Genomic DNA, 26,409 nt, shown 5'->3' with positions numbered 1-26,409 from the left:
TTATCACATCCTTGATAACTGACTCCAGCAGTTTCCCCACCACCGACGTTAGGCTAACCGGTCTATAATTCCCCGGTTTCTCTCTCCCTCCTTTTTTAAAAAGTGGAGTTACATTAGCCACCCTCCAATCCTCAGGAACTAGTCCAGAATCTAACGAGTTTTGAAAAATTATCACTAATGCATCCACTATTTCTTGGGCTACTTCCTTAAGCACCCTGGGATGCAGACCATCTGGCCCTGGGGATTTATCTGCCTTCAATCCCTTCAATTTACCTAACACCACTTCCCTACTAACATGTATTTCGCTCAGTTCCTCCATCTCACTGGACCCTCTGTCCCCTACTATTTCTGGAAGATTATTTATGTCTTCCTTAGTGAAGACACAACCAAAGTAATTATTCAATTGGTCTGCCATGTCCTTGCTCCCCATAATCAATTCACCTGTTTCTGTCTGCAGGGGACCTACATTTGTCTTTACCAGTCTTTTGCTTTTTACATATCTATAAAAGCTTTTACAGTCCGTTTTTATGTTTCCCGCCAGTTTTCTCTCATAATCTTTTTTCCCCTTCCTAATTAAGCCCTTTGTCCTCCTCTGCTGAACTCTGAATTTCTCCCAGTCCTCAGGTGAGCCACTTTCTCTGGCTAATTTGTATGCTTCTTCTTTGGAATTGATACTATCCCTAATTTCTCTTGTCAGCCACGGGTGCACTACCTTCCTTGATTTATTCTTTTGCCAAACTGGGATGAACAATTGTTGTAGTTCATCCATGCAACCTTTAAATGCTTGCCATTGCATATCCACCGTCAATCCTTTAAGTGTCATTTGCCAGTCTATCTTAGCTAATTCACGTCTCATACCTTCAAAGTTACCCCTCTTTAAGTTCAGAACCTTTGTTTCTGAATTAACTATGTCACTCTCCATCTTAATGAAGAATTCCACCATATTATGGTCACTCTTACCCAAGGGGCCTCTCACGACAAGATTGCTAATTAACCCCTCCTCATTGCTCAAAACTCAGTCCAGAATAGCCTGCTCTCTAGTCGGTTCCTCGACATGTTGGTTCAAAAAACTATCCCGCATACATTCCAAGAAATCCTCTTCCTCAGCACCTTTACCAATTTGGTTCACCCAATCTACATGTAGATTGAAGTCACCCATTATAACTGCTGTTCCTTTATTGCACGCATTTCTAATTTCCTGTTTAATACCATCTCCGACCTCACTACTACTGTTAGGTGGCCTGTACACAACTCCCACCAGCGTCTTCTGCCCCTTAGTGTTACGCAGCTCTACCCATATCGATTCCACATCTTCCCAGCTTATGTCCTCCCTTTCTATTGCGTTAATCTCTTCTTTAACCAGCAACGCCACCCCACCTCCCCTTCCTTCATGTCTATCCCTCCTGAATATTGAATATCCCTGAACGTTGAGCTCCCATCCCTGGTCACCCTGGAGCCATGTCTCTGTGATCCCAACTATATCATAATCATTAATAACAATCTGCACTTTCAATTCATCCACCTTATTACGAATGCTCCTTGCATTGACACACAAAGCCTTCAGGCACTCTTTTACAACTCTCTTAGCCCTTATACAATTATGCTGAAAAGTGGCCCTTTTTAATGCTTGCCCTGGATTTGTCGGCCTGCCACTTTTACTTTTCTCCATAGTACTTTTTGCTTCTACCCTCACTTTACACCCCTCTGTCTCTCTGCACTGGTTCCCATCCCCCTGTAGTGAACTAACCTCCTCACGCCTAGCCTCTTTAATTTGATTCCCACCCCCCAACCATTCTAGTTTAAAGTCATCTCAGTAGCCCTCGCTAATCTCCCTGCCAGGATATTGGTCCCCCTAGGATTCAAGTGCAACCCGTCCTTTTTGTACAGGTCACGCCTGCGCCAAAAGAGGTCCCAATGATCCAAAAACTTGAATCCCTGCCCCCTGCTCCAATCCCTCAGCCACGCATTTATCCTCCACCTCATCGCATTCCTACTCTCACTGTCGCGTGGCACAGGCAGTAATCCTGAGATTACTACCTTTGCGGTCCTTTTTCTCAACTCCCTTCCTAGCTCCCTATATTCTCCTTTCAGGACCTCATCCCTTTTCCTACTTATGTCATTGGTACCTATATGTACCACGACCTCTGGCTCCTCACCCTCCCACTTCAGGATATCTTGGACATGATCAGAAATATCCCGGACCCTGGCACCAGGGAGGCAAACTACCATCCGGATCTCTGGACTGCATCCACAGAATCGCCTATCTGACCCCCTATCGAGTCCCCTATCACAACTGTCCTCCTCTTCCTTGCCCTACCCTTCTGAGCTATAGGGCCGGACTCTGTGCCGGAGGCACGGCCACTGTCGCTTCCCCCGGGTAAGCTGTCTCCCCCAACAGTACTCAAACAGGAGTACCTGTTGTTAAGGGGCACAGCCACCGGGATACTCCCTATTACCTGACTTTTCCCCTTCCCCCTCCTAACCGTGACCCACTTGTCTGCCTCCCGGGGCCCCGGCGTGACCACCTGCCTGCAACTCCTCTCTATCACCTCCTCACTCTCCCTGACCAGACGAAGGTCATCGAGCTGCAGCTCCAGTTCCGTAACGCGGTCCCTTAGGAGCTGCATCTCGATGCACTTGGCGCAGATGTAGATGTCCGGGAGGCTTGTAGACTCCAGGGCCTCCCACATCCGACACCGAGAACAGCAAACTGCCCTCACACTCATACTGCCATAATGTAACCCTCATTCTTCTACATTCAAGGGAAAAAAGATTTAAACTGGTCAACCTCTCCCTAAAACTCAGGCCCTCTAAACCTGGCAACATCCTCAAGTCTTTTCTGCACTTTTTCAATTTAATTACGTAATTCCTATAATGGTGACCAAAACTATACACAGCACTCCAAATATGGCCTTACCAAAGACATATGGAACTGCAACATAATGTCCCAACTCCTATACTCAATGCTTTGTCTGATGAAGGTCAGCGTGCTAAAGACCTTTATCCACCACCCTGACTATCTGTGACACCACTTTCAACAAACTATGTGCTTGTATTGCTAGGACCCTCTGTTCCATTGCACACCCGTTGTTCTACCATTCACAGTGCAAGTTCTAGGCTTGTATAACTTTCCAAAATACATCACTTCATGTTTGCCTATATTGAAATCCATTTCCCACCCTTTGGCCTATTTCCCAAACTGATCAAGATGCATGATAGCCTTCTTCACCGTTAGCAGTACTTCCTAATTTTGTCTCATCTGCAAACATAATGATCAAGCCTTGAGCATTCACATCCAGATCAATTACAGTTGATTCCAGTTAAATGGACCAGCAGTTACTGGGACAGCCACTTACTTCGGACAACTCAAAGAACAAAAAACAATCCAGAAAATTGCTAGGATTCCTTTCATTTACTTGGGACATTGTGCTGCTTAGTAGGGGCAACAGACTGTTGCTGAATAGATTCTTACTAGCTTCAGTTATGCCCACTTGTGCGGCTGTTAGATGCTACAGTGGGCTTAGAGCGAACAGTTTTTAAATAGCATCAGTTGTTGTGTTTGCATTCAATAAGTAGTGATTTTTCTCACAGAAAATCTGCAAGAAATAAGCAGTAGGCTAATTTGGAGTTTTGCTCACTGCGGTTTCAAGCCATTCAGGCTTGGAGATGCCAGAAACAGCCGAGTGAGAAAATGAAACAATTTCGCTATGCTTCGTTGATAGCATTGTATGAAGGCAGTCCACTATCTGCTCTCAGTGTCTGCGCTGATTTTGTTCATTGCATACACTGGACGAATTCCTCCATCAATAATGATCAGGAACTAATACAGTTTTATAATACTATAGCACCACTGATAGTGTTCCAGTTTGTTTTTCTATTTAATCTAAATACATAATTTATTACTCAGTTTGTCTTTTTTTATACCTTTGTAACTATTTCCATGAAACCAGCTAATTTGGGCAGTTGCTTAATTGGGCCAAAATATGTCCCAATTAACTGGAATCCACTATATAAACAATGAACAAGGTCCCAACACCGATCCCTGCAGCACACCACTGGAGAGCAGCCTCCATTCCGAGAAACAACCTTCGACCACCACCTTCTGCTTCCCACCTCAGAGCCAATTTTGAATCTACCTAACCATCTCTCAGAACATGGAGCTCAGAAAAAATAGAGGGCTATTGGTAACCCTAGGTAATTTCTAAGGTAAGGACATGTAGGGCACAGCTTTGTGGGCCAAAGGGCCTGTATTGTGCTGTAGGTTTTCTATATTTCTATGACACATTTCACAAATTCCACTCCACCCAAACTTACATGAATTGGTTTGCGAATTTACCAGTGTGGAGGTACGTAGCTATACGCAGGTGTTCCTTGAGTCCTGTACGTTGGCACAGAAACAGGATGTGGTCCTAGTTGAGTATGTTGTGGCGTGGTCAGCAGAGTCCCTTTTGAGGGAAGGAAGAAATGGAAAAAGCTTCAGTTCAACAACATTTCAGGAGCTGGGGAGTAACTTTCTGCACAGAAACAAACCGAATCAGAACTGTGTGACAAAATTGCTAGACAACATTAACATTAACACAATTGACCTATACTTTTCACTTACTTGTTCTGATTTATACAGCAAGTAAACATTAATTTAATCTTGTATAATACCTATAAAATGTACAACTGCTTCACAGCAAAATTTCAAATGGTATTCAGCTATTTACTGAAATAACTTACAAATGTTAATCTTTTTAAGTTCAACTGAGTGATTAAGAGGAAATTATAGAATAAAAAACAGAATCTAAAAATATCCCCATTCAAACTTGACATTTTAAAATTCTGTTTCATATTCTCCCTATTACAAAGGACTAAATGAAACAAGAAATGCAAGAAATGATTGAGTGCAACAACCACAAATATTTTTAAAATTCCTACTACTATGTTAGGACACAAGTACATTTCGTTGCGCCAAGGACAAAACAGACTGCAAATGTTGGAATGAGGAACAAAAAACAAAGCAAGAACTCAGGTCTTTTGGCATCTGTGGAGGGAAAAGTTGACATTTCAAGTTGAGACCCTTTATTAGGAAAGTCAGTTTGGTTGCAATTTTATCAGAACAAGAAATCCTATGTTGGAATCAAGAAAATGCAGAACATACTCAGGTCCAGCCAGCAACATCTGTGAAGACATAGGAACTAAATATTTCAGGTTAATGACCTTTTATTTGGAACTATTCTCATAAATGTTCACTGAATTTGTTGTTCATCTCTCCAGTTGCGTTGCCTGATCTGTTGAGAATTCCTAATGTTCCAGATCCCAGCATCCACAAAATCTTACTCAGCCCCTAGTGGATTTACCACATAATGACTGCAACATAAAGTAATCACAAACCAAGTGGTTACAAAGGACGACTCAAGGAGAAGTCTCTTAATTAATGAACAGTGACTGCACTATACATTTTCTTGAACTTAAAGGATATTATGGAAGTATCCTTAATAACCGTGGTAACTCAATCAGGGACCAGCCTTTGACATACAAGACTGGGGTGCAGCTTATTAATGAGGTAAAGCATAATTTCTGCTCAGATTTATCTACAGTTTAGGATCTAGAGACTTGCATATGTAACAGTTACCTTGAGAGTCACAATAACAGTATAACTATCCAAAGTAACTTAAAACTAAAGATCACCATTATTTGTCACAGGTACATCAAAACACAATGAAATGCGTTGTTTTTGCGTCATCGACCAACGCAGTCCAAAGATTATGCTGGGGGCAGTTTGCAAGTGTTACCACGTTTTCGGTGTCAGCATAGCATGCCCACAATTTACTAACGCTAACCTCTATGTCTTTGGAATGTGGGATGAAACTGGAGCATCCATAGGAAAACTAGGCAATCATGGGGAAAACGTATAAATTCCTTACAGATAGCGGCAGGAATCAAACCCCAACTGGCAATTGGTGACTCTGTAAAGCAACTGCAATAACTGCCATGCTACCGTGCCACCCTTCAATTTTGCTGATTTAAATATCCAGCTTTGTGTAATAATTCCCCAAGAAAATCAAATATACAGGCATTGGATGCATATATGTATTTAGTAAGCCATGTTTGAATTTAATAAGACTTGACTTACCTTCTCCATTTCTGAATGCAGGTGCTTTCTGACCTCAGCATTAAAACATTGATGCCCACCGTGAGAGCTTAAAGAGTGCTCCTCTAGATTATTAACACAACTTTTGTGCACTGTTTGCCAAGAGTACTACTATAAATACATCTACAGACTGCCTACCTGCTGTCATCGCCATGGTAGTCCCAGCAACCATACCCATAGCCATCCCATTGGTCCGTGGCGCAGGGACAGAAGTCGGGTAAATTGCAGGTTGAATGCTATTGGGTTGCACTACCGTGGTATGGTGAATTACATGGGGTTGTGCTGCATACACAGGCTGTGTATAATAAGCCCCCTGCTTAAAAACAAAATCAGAAATCAGCTAAAATTCTACACAGTATTTCATTAAATGTGTATGCTATATGTTATAACATCATAGTAAAGCTGACTTAAAACAAAAATTTCAATTCACCAAAATTTAAAAGGTTTATCACCATAAAGACTGGTTTTAGAAAGTAGTCCATCCCTATTAACACACTGATGCATATACAAAAATGTTAGTTTTCTGGTGATGGCACATCTCAATGCTTTAAAAATTTACACATTTATAATAAAACTATACATACAAAGATCAGTTGATTTTGCTGGAAAATCAGTTGATTTTCACTGTTAAGTACTTCAGACTTTGTGGTCCACAAGCTGTTAGATAAAATCATTTAGGGAGTGTCACACTGAACGTAGCCTAGATTTTTGCTGTCTTATTCTTAAATCCAGATTCTGAACACAGCAGAGAACAGCACACCAAATTCCCGAGACCATGATCTACAGGGTTTCCCACTTGCATGAAATCAAGTTGGAGAAGTGAAGGCAGAACTTACCCAAACCTACAAGCTAACACTTGGGACAACAGGTAAAGGCTTTGGCTCCAATTCCTGCTGCGAAGCAGCAGAACCTCAGAGGAAAAATTGATGGTGGGAAAGGGGGGACCAAGAGAGGGGAAGGGAAGATAAAGTTCAAGGACAGGTAAGGGCAACCGGAAAGGGGAATGAGGACTGAAGAGCCAAAAAACTTTGGTGCAACAAACAATACGAGAACGAAAGGGCTGGTGCAAGGACAGGAAACTGGAGGTGGAGTGGAAATGAGGCCAAAAAGAAAGGAAGGTAGGCATGGACAAGCAGGAAAGAGGTGCAGGGGAGACGGTAAGAAAAAGTGAAGCACTGCTGTCCTAATAAATGGATGGACACAGAAGACTTTGCAGCTCGAAACAAGCCATCTTGGTGGTACTGTGGACCATCCCAAGATGCAGAAAATTGCATCGTAATTTGCAAACTCTCGACCAGACATATTCCTCAATCTACTGTTACAAAGAAGCACTTGGCACAAGCAACATTAAATGCATCTTAAAATTGTAGTTCCCACCTGGTGAAGCTGCAATACAAGCAAGGCATGTTTGCTAAACAGCAGAACTAGTTTACAATATAGAGCTAGGCAATTCTACAAGCAAAGCTATCTCATTGTACTACATCCAGTAGCAAATGGTAGAAAATTAAACAGAAATGGGTAGTGAGCACTCCATGAATAGCTTCACTGTCAGTAAAGGTGGGGACCGCCTAGACAGCTGGAGACATCTGCAAACAGGTTTGCTCAATCAGAAGTACTGAGCAGGTGATCTCCCTTGGCCCCCTCCTGCTCTAGCAGAGCCACAAGGGAATCTACTTGACAATGTTGGAAAATTAACTGCACACGTCTCATTCACAAAGTGTAATACAAGTCTAATCCAGTCAATCGCTGCTAGGGAAGTGTCATCAAGCTTCTTCTTTAATAACCTGTTTGCCAATTCCCAATTTGGGTTTTGTCAGCTCCATTAAGCTCAAGACCTCATCACTGCTTCAGTTCAAACATGAGAGAATGAGGGGAGAATTGTACAGGGACAGAGGTATACAAAATGATGAGGGATATAGATATAGTAAATGCAAGTAGCCTTTTTTCCCTACCGAGGCTGGGTGGAACTTGAACTAGAGGTTACAGGTTAAGAGTGAAAGGTGAAATATTTCAGGGGAATCAGAAGGTGGTGTGAGTTTGGAATGAGTTGCCAGTAGAAATGGGTTTGAGTGCAACACTTAAGAGAAGTTTGGGTAAGTACGTGGATTGGAAGGGTATAGTTCAGGTGTCAGCTGGGACTAGGCAGAGTAACAGCTCAGCACGGACTAGATGGGCTGAGGGTCCTTTTTCTGTACTGTGGTGCTCTATGAGTCTATGGATCAAAGAGTGGAACAGAAAAGATAACACGTTTGACATTAAGCAGTATACGACTGAAGGCATCATTGTGGAGTCGTAGTAAAATTAAAGTTAATGGACATAAATGGGGAACTATTCCAATGGTATGAGTCATACCTTAAACAATGTCATTTGAAATCAAACATCTCAACCCCAGAACTGCTACAGGAGTTCCTTGGGGTACTGTCCTTGGCCCATTTTCAGCTGCTTAGAAATATAGAAACACATGAAACTTACAGCACAATACAGGCCTTCGGCCCACAAAGCTGTGACAAATGTCCTTACCTTAGAAATTACCTATGGTTACCCATAGCACTCTATTTTCCTAAGCTCCAGGAGTCTCTTAAAAGAACTATCGTATCCGCCTCCGCTGCCAGCAGCCATTCTATGCACTCACCACTCTCTGCGTAAAAAGCTTACCCGTGACATCTCCTCTGTACCTACTTCCAAGCACCTTAAAACTGTGCCCTCTCGTGCTAGCCGTTTCAGCCCTGGGAAAAAGCCTCTGACTATCAATGCCTCTTATCATCTTATACACCTCTATCAGGTCACCTCTCATCCTCCTTCACTCCAAGGAAAAAAGGCTGAGTTCACTCAACATATTCTCATAAGGCATGCTCCCCAATCCAGGCAACATCCTTGTAAATCTCCTCTGCAGCCTTTCTATGGTTTCCACATAGTTGCTATGGTGAGGAGACCAGAACTGAGCACAGTACTTCAAGTGGGGTTTGACCAGGGTCCTATATAGCTGCAACATTACCTCTTGGCTCCTAAACTCAACCCCATGATTGATGAAGGCCAATGCACCACATGCCTTCTTAACCACAGAGTCAACCTGCACAGCAGTTTTGAGTGTCCTATGGACTTGGACCCTAAGATTCCTCTGATCCTCCACACTGCCAAGAATCTTACCATTAATACTATATTCTGCCATCATATTTGACCTACCAAAATGAATACCTCACACTTATCTGGGTTGAACCCCATCTGCCACTTCTCAGCCCAGATTTGCATCCTTATCAATGTCCTGCTGTATACTCTGACAGCCCTCCACACTATCCACAACATCCCTAACCTTTGTGTCATCAGCAAGTTTACTAACACATCCCTTCACTTCCTCATCCAGGTCATTTATAAAAATCACGACGAGTGGCAGGTGGGGGGGGGGGGGGGGGGGTTCCCAGAACAGATCCCTTACTTTCTCAATAAGCCTTGCATGGGGTACCTTATCAACTGCCTTGCTGAAATCCATGAACACTACATCTACTGCTCTACCTTCATCAATGTGTTTAGTCACATCCTCAAAAAATTCAATCAGGCTCGTAAGGCACGACCTGCCTTTGACAAAGCCATGCTGACTATTCCTAATCATATTATACCTCTCCAAATGTTCATACATCCTGCCTCTCAGGATCTTCTCCATCAACTTACCAACCACTGAAGTAAGACTCACTGGTCTATAATTTCCTGGGCTACCTCTACTCCCTTTCTTGAATAAAGGAACAAGATCCGCAACCCTCCAATCCTCCGGAACCTCTCTTGCCCCCATTGATGATGCAAAGATCATCGCCAGAGGCTCAGCAATCTCTTCCCTCGTCTCGTCTGGTCCCGGTGACTTATCCAATTTGATGCTTTCCAAAAACTCCAGCACATCCTCTTCCTTAATATCTACATGCTCAAGCTTTTCAGTCCACTGCAAGTCATCCCCACAATCGCCAAGATCCTTTTCCGTAGTGAATACTGAATCGAAGTATTCATTAAGTACCTCTGTCATCTCCTCCGGTTCCATACACACTTCTCCACTGTCACACTTGATTGGTCCTATTCTCTCACGTCTTATCCTCTTGCTCTTTACATACTTGTAGAATGCTTTGGGGTTTTCCTTAATCCTGTCCGCCTAGGCCTTCTCATAGCCCCTTCTGGCTCTCCTAATTTCTTTCTTAAGCCCCTTCCTGCTAGCCTTATAATCTTCTAGATCTCTATCATTACCTAGTTTTTTTGAACCTTTCGTAAGCTCTTCTTTTCTTCTTGACTAGATTTACAACAGCCTTTGTACACCACGGTTCCTGTACCCTACCATCCTTTCCCTGTCTCATTGGAACATACCTTTGCAGAACTCCATGCAAATATCCCCTAAACATTTGTCACATTTCTGCCGTACATTTCCCTGACATCTGTTTCCAATTTATGCTTCTAAGTTCCTGCCTGATAGCCTCATAATTCCCCTTACTCCAATTAAATACTTCCCTAACTTGTCTGTTCCTATCCTTCTTCAATGCTATGGTAAAGGAGATAGAATTGTGATCACTATCTCCAAAATGCTCTCCCACTGAGAGATCTGACACCCGACCAGGTTCATTTCCCAATACCAGATCAAGTACAGACTCTCCTCTTGTAGGCTTATCTATATATTGTGTCAAGAAACCTTCCTGAACACACCAAACAAACTCCACCCCACCTAAACTCCTCGCTCTAAGGACATGCCAATCTATATTTGGGAAATTAAAATCTCCCACCACGACAACCCTGTTATTATTCCTCCTTTCCAGAATCTGTCTCCCTATCTGCGCCTTGATGTCCCTGTTACTATTGGGTGGTCTATAAAAAACACCCAGTAGAGTTATTGACCCCTTCCTGTTCCTAACTTCCAATCACAGAGACTCCGTAGACAACCCCTCCATGACTTCCTCTTCTGCAGCTGTGACACTATCTCTGATCAGCAGTGCCATGCCCCCACCTCTTTCTCCTCCCTCCCTGTCCTTTCTGAAACATCTAAAGCGTGGCACTCGAAGTTACCATTCCTGTCCCTGAGCCATCCGAGTCTCTATAATGGCCACAGCATCATAGCTCCAAGTACTGATCCACGCTCTGAGCTAATGACCTTCCTTCCACGAGGTCAAAAATTGAGCATCTTCATTAACAGTTCTGCAGGTCCAATTCCATTCACAACTCTTCAGCAAATAACACAGTGCATCTTGCAAGACCTTAACAATATATTGAAATAGGCCAATAGGTTGTGCTGGCTTTGGAGAGGGACCAGAGACTTACAAGAATGAACCTAGGAATGAAAGGATTAATATATGAGGAGCATTTGATGACTCTAGGCCTGTACTCACTGAGGTGAAAAAACATGCCCGGGGGGGAAGGAAGGGGGAAATGAGGGTGAATCTCATTGAAATCTACAGAATATTGAAAGGCCTGTATGGAGTGGATAAGAAGAGGATGTTTCCAACATTGTGAAAGTCTAGGACCAAAGGGCACAGTCTCAGAATAGAAGGACTTCCCTCTGGAACAGAGAGGAAGGATTTCTTTAACCAGAGAGTGGCAAGTCGGTGGAATGCATTGCCACAGATGGATGTGAAGACCAAGTCACTGGGTATTATATTTAAAGAGAAGATTGATAAGTTCTTGATTAGTAAGGGCATCAAAGGTTACAGTGAGAAGGCAAGAAAAATGGGGAAATAAAAATAATTCAGCCATGAGCAAATGGTGGAGAAGATTCGATGGGCCAAATGGCAATTCTGCTCCTATGTCTTATAATCTTATTAGCAGCAAGTCAAGTCACCCTTCATTTTCCATCTATGCTCTGATACTCAATGATAATCTCAAAATCCTGGAGGTTACAATTCACCAGAACTTGAATTGGACCAGATAATGTGGCTACATAAGGAAGTCAGATATCACATATCCAGCAACAAACCTCTGAACACCCCAAAGTCTTTACACCATCTAAAAGACGCAAGTTTGAAGTCAGAAGTATAACAGATGCTCTCCACTTAACCCGATGAACGTAGACCTAAAATGCAAGCTCAAAAAAAAACAAGGATGCAGCAGATTCTTTGACTGCCACCCTAATCAACCCCCTCCATCATCCTTCCATCACCTTCTAAACATTGCAGGAATGCATTCTACCAAAGCCACTGCAGTTACTGATTGAAATTAGTTAGCTAAAATAGAACTTAAACTCATAAGCTTGATCAGTGAGGGCACAGACATCTGTACTTGGGAAGGACAGTGTCTGCAGGGACCCCCCATCTCCTGCAGTCATACTGCATCTATGGAATATCATTCCTTCACTGCTGTTGGCTGCAACTCCTGGAATGCCGTACCCAAGAGTGTTATATTCTTAACTAGAAGGACTAGAGTGATTTGAGATGGCGCACATTTTCAAGAGCAATTCAGGATGGGTGATAAATGTTGGCTTTATCTACAACCCAGTCCCTGAAAAAGGAATGAAACAAAACAAAAAATATCTGGCTAACATACACAAAATGCTGGAGAAACTCAGCAAACCTAGGTCTTGCCGAAGGGTTTCCGCCCAAAATGTCAACTGTACTTTTTTTCCATAGATGCTGCCTGACCTGCTGAGTTCCTCCAGCATTTTGTGTGTGTTACTCAGATTTTCAGCATCTGAAGATTTTCTCTTGCTTGTGAAAAAATGTCTGGCTTAATTTTCACCATACTATTTTAGATCTCAGCCTGCGATCAGTGAAACACCAGGTGCATCGGTGTTTTTTTTTTGTCTATACTCAAATCAGCCAAAATCCTCAGCAGAAAGGATCTATTGTGTGTTCAATAAGTTGGCAGAAGATCCCACAGGCCAAATTCTCCAGATTAGCCGTTTGATGCAGGCACCCATTGCATAATCACGACAAAAAGAGATAGGAAGATGAGAAAACTGCCTCATTTCATATTTCACTTGTTTCCCCATACAACTGGCAAAGGCAGAATATGGCAAGCCATTCAGCTAATTCTATGATGTTTATTTCTCTCCATGCACATTAGATCCTATATACTTGCCTGCTACACTTGAAGAAAATAAGTGAAATTTAAATTTGACAAATGCACAATGAATTCTGTCAACAACTTTCCATTAACACATTTGACAGAAAGGTTTTTTACCCAATATTCCAAGCAATTCAGTGTTTTTTGAACCCAATCAGTAGTACCTTTCCCATCTTAAAGGTACACTTAAGCCAAAATACTTTGAACTATTTTTCTTCGAACTGTTTTGTAATGCAACACACTGCATAAGGGTTAATGACCAGGTAAACTTACAGCTATGTCAACTGACAACACAGGTCTACCAGGACACCAGGTAAAGCCACGAGTGAGAATAAATAATCTCAGGGAATATCTCGTTGCATTGATGACCACAGATGAAGTGCAAGCAAAACTGATTAAACCAGTGGAGAGAATAGATCAGAGCTTTCACGATTATAACTATCCGCAATCCTGTCCACTGCATAATTATACACCTATTATCAGGAATTAATTGGTGTGATGTGTGTACTATTTTTCATGAATCATGCCACAATCCAATGCAAATTTAATCAGTTCATTAGTCACACTTCGATTTCACATTACATTTACCTGGGCATACAGATTTTGCTGTGGATAGGCACTTCTAATGGGATACATGGCAGTCTGGTAAGGGTTTGGAGATGGAGAATATGGTGGTGGTGCACCATTACTCTGAGTAGGTGCTACCTTGTAGGGGGTTCCTCCAGTGTATCCTAAAAAGATAAAACCAATTAAAAGCACAAGAAAAGCAGTACAAACTGATTTACTTTTCCAACTAATTTCTAAATTGGAATTCAAGTTTAGTTTTAAGATCAAAGCTTTAATTCAGCTCTCATTTTTTCATATTTAATTGACACTTATCCTTCTGTCAAAATCATTAGAATTAAACAAACCCTCAATTTCTAGTTGAATTTACAAATCAAATCTAGTGGTCAAGAATTAAATGCTAACTCCAAAATGGAAAAAAAAACAAAGAAAAAGTAACTTTTACATTAACTCAAGAGCATGCAGTAAGCTTTCTACTCTTTCTAAGCTGCTGTGGCACACAACTTTAGATAAAAGATTTAATTGGTTACAATAATAACCAAGAATTTGCTGGAACAGTGAGTTTTACACATGCACACAAATTTTTAGGATTTTTTTTTCCAAATTCACACCCTCACCCCCCCCCTTCAGTTTGTAAAGGATTGAGAAAGAGCAGGAATGACAGGTTACAGAAATAATTTGAAATGGAGCCAAATTAGAAGGGAAACAAAAATGTGGTGGGTGAAAACAAAGAAAAATTAGAATTAGAACACTGGGAATTTACTCTTATGTAGAAGCAAAATTCTACAGTTCACTAATTTCAAGGAACCAGAGAAAATAAATGGCATTGCCAGGGCAGTCTCCCCATTAAAGGGGCCCTCACGTCAAGTACTAGCCACTATTTACTATTGAAAGTTCAATTTGTAATAATAGCAGAGATGTGGCAATTTCTGAAAACAAGGGGTGGCAATAATGAGCACCTTTTTCTCAGGAGGCTGACAATGTAACAGACAAATCAACTAGCCATTTGATGTTATATGCAATTCTTCACACAAATGTTAAGTTTCGTTTACAAACCAATAATGGTGCAGGGAAACTCAATATGTTCCAAGCAAATTCTGGGTCAGAATAACAACTGTGCTTTAAAACTTTAGCAGATTATACAAAGTACATGTTCTATAAAATAACTACATAAATTGCAATCTAGATTTTACTAAAGTTTGTAACAAAGTGATTAGAGCTGAGAACTAGCTATTTCATCCAGTGGAAAATTTAGTACAAAAATATTTTAAATAGGTTTGGATCACTAACTAATCCTGTCTTAAAATTGTTTTTATTCTATGCACAATTGAATAACTTATGGCTGGAATGATATTAACATAGGTCATTTTTACATAACAGGCTGACTCTCATTGTTTTGCTATGAATATTACATCCTGGATCTTGTAAGTTTTCTTATACGAGATGGGTTTTTTTAGGCAGCCACAGCTTTCAATCTGTATTGTTATGACAAAGGACTGCAATATTCCTTAATGACAAAAATCTCAAACTACTTACTGTGTGGCAAAATAAAAGTGTTCAAAAACAGTTTACACAAAAATTATACAGAACATCTACATTTTAAAAGTAGTAAGATACATACTCATCCTGAGTTATGTATCTGTCAGATGTGGAATTGAGCAGAGATTTCCCCTCTCTTCAGGGAAAGGAAAAAGGTTAATCAGTGCTTGGTTACAAAGCAGTATTAGTATGCACTAAAATTAAGCCAACCAACCACCATCGTATGAAATGTGGCATGGGGAAACAGACAGAAAAATGATACTGGAAACAAAACCAGGTGCAAAAGGATCCTCAATGAGCATGCCTCAAAATGATTTATCATTCATGAATTAAACAATAGGATTCCTAAGTATTTTTACCCCATTTCCAAGCACAAAAAATGTGATAGAAATAGGAGAATTGCCACCCTTTGATGGAAAAATTGTGTTAGGTGCCTTCATGCAGATGTGCTGATGAATCTTCTGTCTTTGACTTAGCCCCAATGAAAATGATCTACATAGTAAATATGAATCTGGCTAATTGCCATGAAATTTCAATAATTGTTGATCTTGTTGGCTCTGGATGAACATTTTGACATTTAAACACAGGTTCAGTGTTAAAGTTGACAAGTCATTTTAAAAATGAGGTTGGCATTGTAAACCAAGAAGACTGTTCATTACAGCCCAACTAAATGGCCATCCAGGTACTTGCAAACCAGCTTAAGTTACCGAAGCAGTTTGTGCTTTAGCCCCGGTAACCAGCTTTAGAAGCTGCTATTTTTACAGCTAAAAATTTTTTTGGAAAGAAGTGTTTTAATGAATAAAACAACCTAGTCTCTAGCCAGACTACAATTTTAAGTTAGTCATTATTATGCAACATCATCTCTCTAGATCCAATAGATCAGAAAAGGATATTCCACATTTTCATTTTAAGTTACCAAGCCAAAGCTCCAACTTAACTTTCTATAAATGCATCAGAATCTACATGTTATCTACAAATACTGCAAGGTGCAATTATAAAACTTTAATTTTATATCATTTCACATTATCTGAAATTTATTTGGTTGAACATGGGCTACTTTAACCAAGGGTGAAGATCGTGTACTGCACCCAGTGCACAGTTCATATTCTGGGTTACAGGTCATTACCCTTTCCTGGTCAAATGTAATTCTGCTTCCAGTCTAAGTATTTCCAGCATTTACTTTTATCATTGAATCTAGTCTATCTTCTAATTTACACTTAAATTATTCACACACACTTTCATATCCATACACACATTCACATCTCAACTAACTAGGTAATGTAAATCACCTTGCCTCTTAAAAAAGGACTTACCTGCTTCATGGAGAGAAATTGGACGTGGCCAGCCTTTTGGAAAAAGTCATGCGTACAGTACAACCTGTCCACAAATATAATCTACAATCATTTTAAAATATATGGCCCTGCCCAATTTTCATTAAATTAGGGAAAATGGAGTTTAGGTCAGACACAATATAAATTACTTTGTCCAGAAAGGATTCTGAAAGAAATTAGAAAAAAAAACCTTCATTCTGGAAGACAACATCTTCAATGTTTTTCCACAGATAATTTAGAGTCTGCTCTTCCAATGACAGCTCAGATGTCTCCTGTCACTTGAGTATTCAACTATTTTCAGTGGAGTAGTAAACTATTTAAACATGAGGGAGTCCATTTGAGGTGATTTGGAATGGGATGTGGAAGAGGAAAAGGAAAATGAGAAATACAGGGAAGAAGCAGATTCATTTCATGAAGATTTGTAACTTTTTTTTGCATTACAGTTATTACATCAAATTTTCTCTAACAAATAGATACATTTGTGAAAAATGCATTGGAAGTCAATTGAAACTGCATTGGAAATCAATTGAAATTGCATTTTACAGCTTCTTCCCCTTATTGTGGAACAAGGTACAAATTGCTGTGTCTTTTTAAAAAATTCACCATGTTAGTACTACACAATTCTTTTAGTAGTGCTTCATTCTTACGCATAGATACCTAATGATCATGGGCAAATAGACAATTAGGCTACAAATTTGGCTGTGCACTTCACCAGTATATTGGAGTATAACAATAAACAAACGCTGTTCCAGATCAAAAAAGAACTAAGAATCTTTCATTGCGAAGAAATGGAGCCATGATTACAAAAGGCAATGGAGTAAATCAGTGAATATGTTGATCAAAACAAGTAAATGCCAACAAATTTGTGCAACAAGTCTTTTTTAAGCTTAACATTTGTACTTTAATGCTCTGCATCCTGTCAAAGCGCAGTTTGTTCTGAATCTTATATTCTCATGTAAAAAATAATTCTCTACAATGTGTTAATACTAATAAAGTGCAACACAATTTATATGCTGTACGAATTTAAAGCAGAATACAAAAAAAATCACATTGATTGGCAAAGTACAACTTGTGTAAAGGAGTTTGAGTTTGTTCTGCTTCAAGTATACTTTAGAAAGCAAGGGTTGCAGTTGCAGTTAGGCATATAATGCCACAGAAAGTAGTTTGAGATTCTTAGTCGTTTATATCCTTAGATTGTTTTGCAAATACCATTTCTCTATTGGATATTTACTCCAACTGATGTGCAGAAGAGACATGGCCAAAATATTCACACTTTTGAGAGCTAACGGGGAAGGAAAATGTTTATCCTCCATAATTTTCAGCAATATCTTTTAAAGTAGTACTGTTTTCTCTAGGAGGTCCTGATATAAACTTAAGCATTTTAATCTTTTGAATTACAATTTTTTTCTTTAGCATCCGTCAGTCTTCTAATAGTAGTTTAAATGATCTATTTTTGAAAAATAGGCTATCAACATGTAAAAATTTGATGATTATTACTGACAAATAATTACTACATTACCATCTTAATGTTAAGACTTTCCTAAGGAAGTAATCTGTTTACTAAATAAACGGTTACCTTCAACTTTCTTAACCAAATCCATACAAATATTTTGCTTTTCCAGATGCATCTTGACATCTGTCTTTACCCCACTACTTCCCCAGGACTCTTCTGCACATACCCTCCAAAAGTAAATCAGCTCAATGAAAATCTACCATATAACAAGAATATTTTATTTACTGAATGACGCAGAAGAAGCTTGGAAAGTTCTGCTTTCAGTGCCAGCATCGACTGGGAGGTCATAAGTACCCTCAGTGGCACCAGAAGTTGATGTCTGTGGCCAGCTCTGCCTCATCATGAATAAAGCTTGCAAGAGACAAAAAAAATGGGTGTTACCAAAAGAGGTTTCAGTAATAACAATGCAATGATTCATGGACTGATGGCATCAGTCTTAATGTACAGCATTTACAGAATCAAGGTCAGATAACAGATCTGAAATAACAAGGAAAACAAATGCACTTTAAAGCATTACACAAACATCACAAACATAAACTTAACTATTTGAGGAGACTACTAAAAGCATTTACGAGCTTTAGAAAGACATCCATAATTTTTCCCATGACTGTACGAAACTCCTCCCATCATTAAGATGTCTAGGTTTAACAATAAATCTTCCTATGTAAACCTCGAATGCTAGCCTAGCGGTTAGCACAACTCTAAGCAGTGTCAGAAATCAGCAATTGGTGTTCAATTTCTATCACTGTCTGTAAGGAGTTTGTATGTTCTCCCTGTGACTGTGTGGGTTTCCTCCAGGTGCTCTGGTTTCCTCCCATATTTCAAAGACGTACAGATTAGAGTAAGAAAGTCATGAGCATGCTATGTTGGCACCAGAAGTACAGATATTTGTGGGTAGCTCCATACAATCCTCGCTGATTTGATTTGGCACTAACAATGCACTTTGCTGTATATTTGACATATATGTGACAAATACAGCGGCATGCAGAAGTTTGGGAACCTCTGGTCAAAACTTCTGTTACTGTGAATAGCTAAGCCAGTAAAACATGAACTGATTTCCAAAAGGCATAAAGTTAAAGATGACACATTTCTTTAATATTTTAAGCAAGAAAACTTTTTTTATTTCCATCTTTTACAGTTTCAAAATAACAAAAAAGGAAAAGAGCCCAAAGCAAAAGTCTGGGCACCCTGCATGGTCAGTACTTAGTAACACCCCCTTTGACAAGCATCACAGCTTGTAAACGCTTTCTGTAGCCAGCTAAGGGTCTTTCAATTCTTGTTTGGGAGATTTTTGCCCTTTCTTCCTTGCAAAAGGCTTCTAGCTCTGTGAGATTCTTGGGCCGTCTTGCACGCACTGCTCTTTTGAGGTCTATCCACAGATTCTCGACGATGTTTAGGTCAGGGAACTGTGAGGGCCATGGCAAAACCTTCAGCTTGCACCTCTTGAGGTAGTCCATTGTGGATTTTGAGGTGTGTTTAGGATCATTATCCTGTTGTAGAAGCCATTCCCTTTTCATCTTCAGTTTTTTTAAAGACGGTGTGATGTTTGCTTCCAGAATTTGCTGGTATTTAATTGAATTCATTCTTCCATCTACCAGTAAATGTTCCCTGTGTCACTGGCTGTAACACAAGCCCAAAGCATGATCGATCCACCCCCGTGCTTAACAGTTGGAGAGGTGTTCTTTTCATGAAATTCTGCACCCTTTTTTCCCCAAACATACCTTTGCTCATTGTGGCCAAAAAGTTCTATTCAAAAGGTTCAAAGGAACATCTAAACAAGCCTGATGCCTTTTCCAAACAAGTCCCGTGGATTGATGAAGTTAAAATAGAGCGTTTTGGCCGCAATGAGCAAAGGTATGTTTGGAGGACAAAGGTATGTCGCATAGAATCAGGCCAGAAGCATAGGGCAGGGATAAGTGAGTAATTTTCAGATTGGCCAGCCATAACTAGTGAAGTACCATACGATTCCTTCTCCAAGGATCACCTTGTCATGGTGGAGAGACTTGAAAGTTCCTGAGATCCCAAGAGTGACACTGTTTGGAGTTTAGTTCCTGGTAGGGCCAAGGTATTAAGGTCAAAAGTTCCAGACAGAAAGTGATCCAACCAAGATCTCAACAGTGAAGCTGGCAGAGAATGACATATCACAATGTCAGTGAAAGTGGAGGAAGACTGCAGCAGTGAAAGGTCATCCAGTCATCTTGCACTCTACGTCACTGGACCCTGACTCTAATCTGGCAAGGTCTGTGTGAAGGCTGCCCATGCATCAGCCACCCCACATTAAACAAAGCCATACACAGGAGTTCTCCATTTAGGGAATCCACCCCACCATCCTGGATTAAGTCCCATGGTGATCAGCAAGTACTGAAGGGGCAGTATTGAGAGGCTTGGAAGGCTGTAGGCGCGAGTTGGTACATTGGCCTATGGCTGTTTGATTCAGTCACGAGATCCTTGAACTGAGGGCAGAACACTCTGGCAGCTGCACCCGCTACTGAGAAGCCCTATTTGGGATCCACCCTACTCACCCCACTTGGGGAAGGGGTTGGAAAAGATGACCTAAAACTAGCCTGCTTCAAGCTCCTGACTGGATCCAGAGGGATCACCACATGTAGTCAGAAACAAAGAAACTTGACCTTTGGAGCCTGGAATGTGCACACTCTGATATATAGTACAACCAGTGATCAACCAGAGAGGAAAACTGCAATCATCGCCAGAGAACTGAGGAGATGCCAGATTGACCTGGCTGCTCTTTCTGAAACCCATCTGGCAGAGGAAGGGCAACTATGGGAGAATGGTGGTCAACTGATGAGCCCAGGATCCTTGGTGTTGGGTTTGCAACAACAAAAAAAAAGTGTTTTATATGGCACCAACTCTGAACTCACACGATTATGAAAAAGAGGCCTTCTAGCTTGCCTAGACACGACACTGTCAAGTACCCCCAAGGAGTACAAGATAATTCTCTTTGGAGACTTCAGTGCCTGGGTTGGTTGGGACTTCAACCTTTGGAAGAGTACCACAGGAAAGGAAAGTGCTGACAACTCATATTGGACTACTACTTCTCATCATATGTGCTGAGTACAGTCATGAACACTCTCTCTTCTGCCAGAAAAACAAAATTCAAGGCACCTTAACAGCACCTCCAATCTAAACAGTGGCATCACACTGACTATGTCATTGTCCAAGCTAGGGACCACCCTGATGTAAAGGCCATGACTGGCACAGATAACTGATGGACAGATTATCACCTGATCTTCTCCATGTCCAGGCTCATAAGAGGAGAATTCATAAGATGCAGTCTGGGGCAAGACTAAAACTTGAGAGCCTGCTTGCCACTGCCACCCAACAGCATCTTCAAGCCTCATTTGGGGAAAACTTCCAACAGGAATAGCCAGAGGATATCGAAGAACACTGAGGCCTGCTTAAATCCATCATCCTCAATACCTGCAAAAGCATCCTTGGGTACACATCCAGAAAATATCAGGATTGGTTTGATGTTAACAACATGGAGATAGAACAACTCATCTCCAAGAAAAGCAAAGCCTTTTGTGCCTGGCAGAATGACTATGGCAGCAAGGCCAAAAGAGAAGGTAAATGTTCAGCACAGGGTGAGAGAGCTAAAGAATTCTTGGTGAACTGTGAAAGCCCTGGAAATTCAGAGACTGGCAGACTCCAGGCTTCTTCAGTGCCAACAAAGCAGTCTATGATTCCAAGCTACTTTGGAATAAACCATCTGCGCTCAAAGGATGGAAAGAACTTGTTAAAGGATCAGAATGATATCAATGATCAATGGAGAGAGCACTTTTAAGAATTTCTTAACCACAACTGCACTGCTGAGCTAAAGGTCACTAACCAAATCCTTTGGAGACCTGTGAGAGAAGGCACTGGGGAACCCCCCACTATGAAAAAGGTCAATGATGCCATCAGAAGCCTAAAAAGCAACAGAGCTACTGGTCCTGATGGGATCCCAGCAGAGATCCTTAAGGAAACTGGACCAGTACTCCTGCGCTAAATACATGTCTTGCAGCTGAGGTTCTGGAAAAAGAAACAACTGCCCTCAGAGCTCAGTGATGTTCTAACAGTGACCATATTGTAGCCATGACAGAGCCATCTCCCTCCTGTCAACAACAGGAAAAGTGCTTTCACGTATCCTTTATCAACCAACTCCTACTGCTATCTGAAGTACGCTGTGAATCACAATGTGGTTTCAGCCCATCTAGAGGTACCATAGATATGATCTTCACAGCATGCCAATTCCAGGAAAAATGCTGTGAACAAAGGCAACTCCTGTACTTGACTTGCATAGATTTGAGAGGCATTTGATACAACAGACTACCAAGCTCTCTGGCATATACTATTGAGACATAGCTATTCAAACAAGTACTTACAAATACTGAAGCTGCTGCATGATGGCATGTTAGCCACAGTACTGAGTAACAGAAGCGCAGAATTGGAAGTCTTTACTGTTGAGACAGGAGACAAACATGGCTGTATCATTGCGCCCAACCTATTTGCCAACTTTATTGCTGCATCCTTCACCTTACTGGCCACAGGGAATGCCAATCGTGTATTGAATGGACAACAGGCTTTTCAACTTCAAATGGTTTAAAGCCAACAAGATCAGCACCACCACTATAATGGAGCTTCAGTATGCAGATAACAACTCCATCACAGCACACTCTGAAGAGATCGCCAATGTATGCCAAGGCATAAAGAGTCCCAAGTCTTGTTTTGAATATATAAAAAAGACACAGGTTCTATATTATCCCCCACCCAACCATTTATCCAACCCTCCATAAAAGTTGACGATATTGCCCTTGAAAACATACACTACTTTCCCTGCTTTGGAAGCATTCTCTCCTCAAAAGCAGACATCAATTTGGAGATCAATCACCACCTGAGTAGCGTTGGTGGAGCATATGCAAGATTAATGACAAGAGCCTTGAAGATCATGACCGACAGGTGCAAAGAAAACTTTGGTCTATAGGGTAGTTGTCCTTCCTACACTACTGTATGGAGCCGAATCTTGGATCATCTATAGTAGACACCTGAAAGCCTTGGAACAATATCAAAGAACTTACTAAAGATTTTGAGGATCAGCTAGAAGGACAGACCCATTGGAGGATTGGAGGAGGCCAACATGGAGTCATAGAGAAGTACAGCACTGATCAGGCCATTTGGCCCATCTCAGCCATGCCAAATAATTTAAATAGCCTAGTCCTATTGACCTACACCCAGAGCACTCCAATCCATCTACTTATCCAAACTTTTCTCAAATGTGTTAATCAAACTTGCACGCACCACTTGCACTGGCAGCTTGTTCCACATCTCACAACCCTCTGAGTGAATAAATTTCCCCTCATGTTTCTCAAACATTTCACCTTTCACCCTTAACCCATGTCCTCTAGATATAGTCCCACCCAACCTCAGTGGAAAAGACCTGCTTGCATTTACCCTATCTATACCCCTCATAATTTTGTATACCTCTATCAACCCTCTCCTCAATCTTCTCCATACCAAGGAATAAAGCCCTAATGTGTTCAATCTTTCCTTATAAACTGGGTCCTCCAGTCCCTGCAACATCCTTGTAAATCTTCTCCGTACTCTTTCTTGCAGGTAGGTGACCAAAACTGTACACGATACTACAAATTAGGCCTCATTAATGTCTTGTACAGCTTCAACATAATATCTCATCTCCTGTACTCAATACCTTGACTTATGAAGGCCAACATGCCAAAAGCTTTCTTTACGACCCTACCTACCTGAGCCAATACTTTCAATGAATTATGGAGGGAGAGCAGAGCTTAGGAGGGATAATGGCGCCTAACGGCTACTCCTTTGCTTGCATCTTCGGAAACAGCTCTATTTTCATCTTTAATATCTTTATCTTTCCCTTTCAGGGTTCTTTTGAAGACCCTGACCTGGAGTTACACGCAGGCTTCTGTTCTTTGCGGGAATGGGACCTGTTCTCGGGGTTTCACGATTGGTCGTTATTCAACATGCCAAGGGTTTGGCCTGAGAGTCTCAATCGTGTTTGGAAGCCTAAGATCTCAGGGCTCTAGAGGCGGGTGGATCGAGGGCTGGTGTCGTGGCAGGACTCGTGTGTCATCGGGGAGGCTGGAAAATCTTTACCCGAGGTCTTTGCGATCTTCAGACACAGAGCTCGAAAAAAGCGACGAAATGGACTTTTAACATCATAAACCAGCGGGCTGTTGTTATGTCTCCCACTCGCTGTGAAAATGGGGGACACCTCCCTCTCCCTTGCCAGGGAGGGAGAGAACCTGTGGTTTGTCGAATGTTGAATGAAATGTGAAAGCTTTGGGGTAACTTCGGTCTGTGTCTTTGCTATTGCTTAGCACACGCTTGGGCTCAGTGACGGTACCGATGCACTTTTTTTTTGCTGGTTGGGGGAGGGGGGATCGTTGCTTGCTGCCAATTAGGCACGGGAAGGGGGAACTGGGGAGGGACTTTGGGGCTCTCACATTTAACTGTCGTTCATTCTTTGGGGCACTTCTGTTTTCGTGGATGTTTGTGAAGAAAAAGCATTTCAGGATGTATATTGTACAAAGTTTTTATACACTTCTCAGACATTAGATTTGACCTTTGAACCTTTAAACCTGTATTCTCAGATCCCTTCGTTCTACCGCACTCCTCAGTGCCCTATCATCCACTGTGTAAGACCTACCCCTGGTTGGTCCTTCCTGGTGCAGCACCTTGCACTTGTCTACATTCCGTCTGCCATTCTTCAGCCCATTTTTCCAGCTGGTCTAGATCCCACTACAAGCTCTCAACATTCAAAACTATCATACTATTAAAACTAATCAATAAGCTCCAAGACCTAACCTCAATACCTCTTTATGCAACTGGATCCTTGATATTCTCATTTACAGACCCCAGTCAGTTCAGACTGGCAACTTCTCCTCCACAATTACCATCAGCACACTTGCACCACAAAACTGTGTGCTCAGCACCATTCTACTCAATTACACATATGCCAGGCTAAGCACACCTCCAATGCCACATTTAAGTTTGTTGACAATACCACTTTCATTGCCTGAATCACACGTGGGGACAAATAGGACGGAGATTGAAAACTTGGCTGAGTGGTGCTACAAGAACACCTCTCCCAATGTCGGGAAGACCAAAGAGCTGATTATTGACTTCAGGAGGAGGAAATCGGAGGTGCATGAGCCAGCCTTCATCAGGGAATGAGAGGTGGAGAGGAAAAGCAACTTTAAATTTCTCATTGTTATCATTTCTGATTATCTATCCTTGGTCCCACATGAAAGTGCCATTACGAAGAAAGCAAGGCAGCACCTATACTTTCTTAGAAGTTTGTGAAGATTCGGCATGACATCTAAAACTTCAAAAAACTTCTATAGATGTATAGTTAAGACTATACTGACTGATTACATTATGGCCTGGTATGGGAACCAATGCCCTTGAATGGAAAAGCTTACAAAAAGTAGTGGATACAGCCCAGTCCATCACAGGCAAAGCTCTCTCCACCACTGAGCACATCTACAAGGAGTGGCGCTGTGGGAAAGCAGCATCCACTATCAAGAACCCCCACCATCCAGGCCAAACTTTTCTGCTGCTGCCATTAGGACAGAGGTACAGGAGCCTCAGGACTCTCACCACCAGGTTCAGGAACAGTTATTACTCCTCAGCCATCATGCTCTTGAACCAGAAGAGATAACTTCACTCACCTCATCACTGAACTGTTCCACAACCTTTCAAGGACTCTTCATCTCATATTCTTGATATTTATCACTTTTTAATCATTATTTTGTTTGTTTTTTTCTTTTCGTATTTGCACAGTTTGGTGTCTTTTGTCTGTTTTTGTGTGCCTTTTTCATTGATTCTATTGTGTTTTGTTATATTTACTGCAAAGCCCTGCAAGAAAATGAATCTCAGGGTTGTATATCGTGATATATGCAGTATGTACTTTGATAATAAACTTACTTTGAAAACTTTTTTTCCTTTTTGGTTTTTAAATCTTTATTTTTGATTTGGCAGCTAATCTCAAATCTTATGTTATTAAAAGGTACATTGTTTGATAAAAGGTAGGTTATATTTTCTCCCTTCCTATCTCTTGGCAAAAAAGTCTCAAAAATAGTCCAAATGTTAATAATTCATTAAATGAATATTCAAATGGAAAATAGAAAGCAGCAACTGCCTCGATAGAAAATTAAGTTTACATTATTTAAACTTGTCTATAAATTTTTTATTTTGGAAGTTCTGATATATCAGCATTGAAAATGGACTTTAACAACAAAATCAAAAACCAAATCAAATATCAAAATGGTTTA

The 26,409-nt window shown here is 41.1% G+C and overlaps 1 protein-coding gene across 4 annotated transcripts in view; it reads right to left on the bottom strand.

Moving 5' to 3' along the window:
• Positions 1-26,409, bottom strand: part of fam168a (family with sequence similarity 168 member A) — a 125,339-nt gene that overhangs the window by 12,915 nt on the left and 86,015 nt on the right. For 2 of the 4 annotated variants that reach the window (XM_072262811.1, XM_072262812.1), the window contains exons 4-7: positions 18,329-18,454; positions 13,745-13,887; positions 6,275-6,452; positions 4,315-4,445 (exon numbers count right to left, since the gene is read on the bottom strand). In XM_072262811.1, the coding sequence (XP_072118912.1) occupies positions 4,333-4,445; positions 6,275-6,452; positions 13,745-13,887; positions 18,329-18,454 (560 nt within the window). In that variant the 3' untranslated portion in view covers positions 4,315-4,332. The remainder of the gene's footprint in view (positions 1-4,314; positions 4,446-6,274; positions 6,453-13,744; positions 13,888-18,328; positions 18,455-26,409) is intronic. The other 2 variants (XM_072262814.1, XM_072262813.1) reach the window with 2 other exon arrangements.

Source organism: Mobula birostris, chromosome 7, assembly GCF_030028105.1.
Source record: "Mobula birostris isolate sMobBir1 chromosome 7, sMobBir1.hap1, whole genome shotgun sequence".
Classification (NCBI taxonomy): Eukaryota; Metazoa; Chordata; class Chondrichthyes; order Myliobatiformes; family Myliobatidae; genus Mobula; species Mobula birostris.
This window is presented reverse-complemented; position numbering and strand designations above follow the sequence as displayed.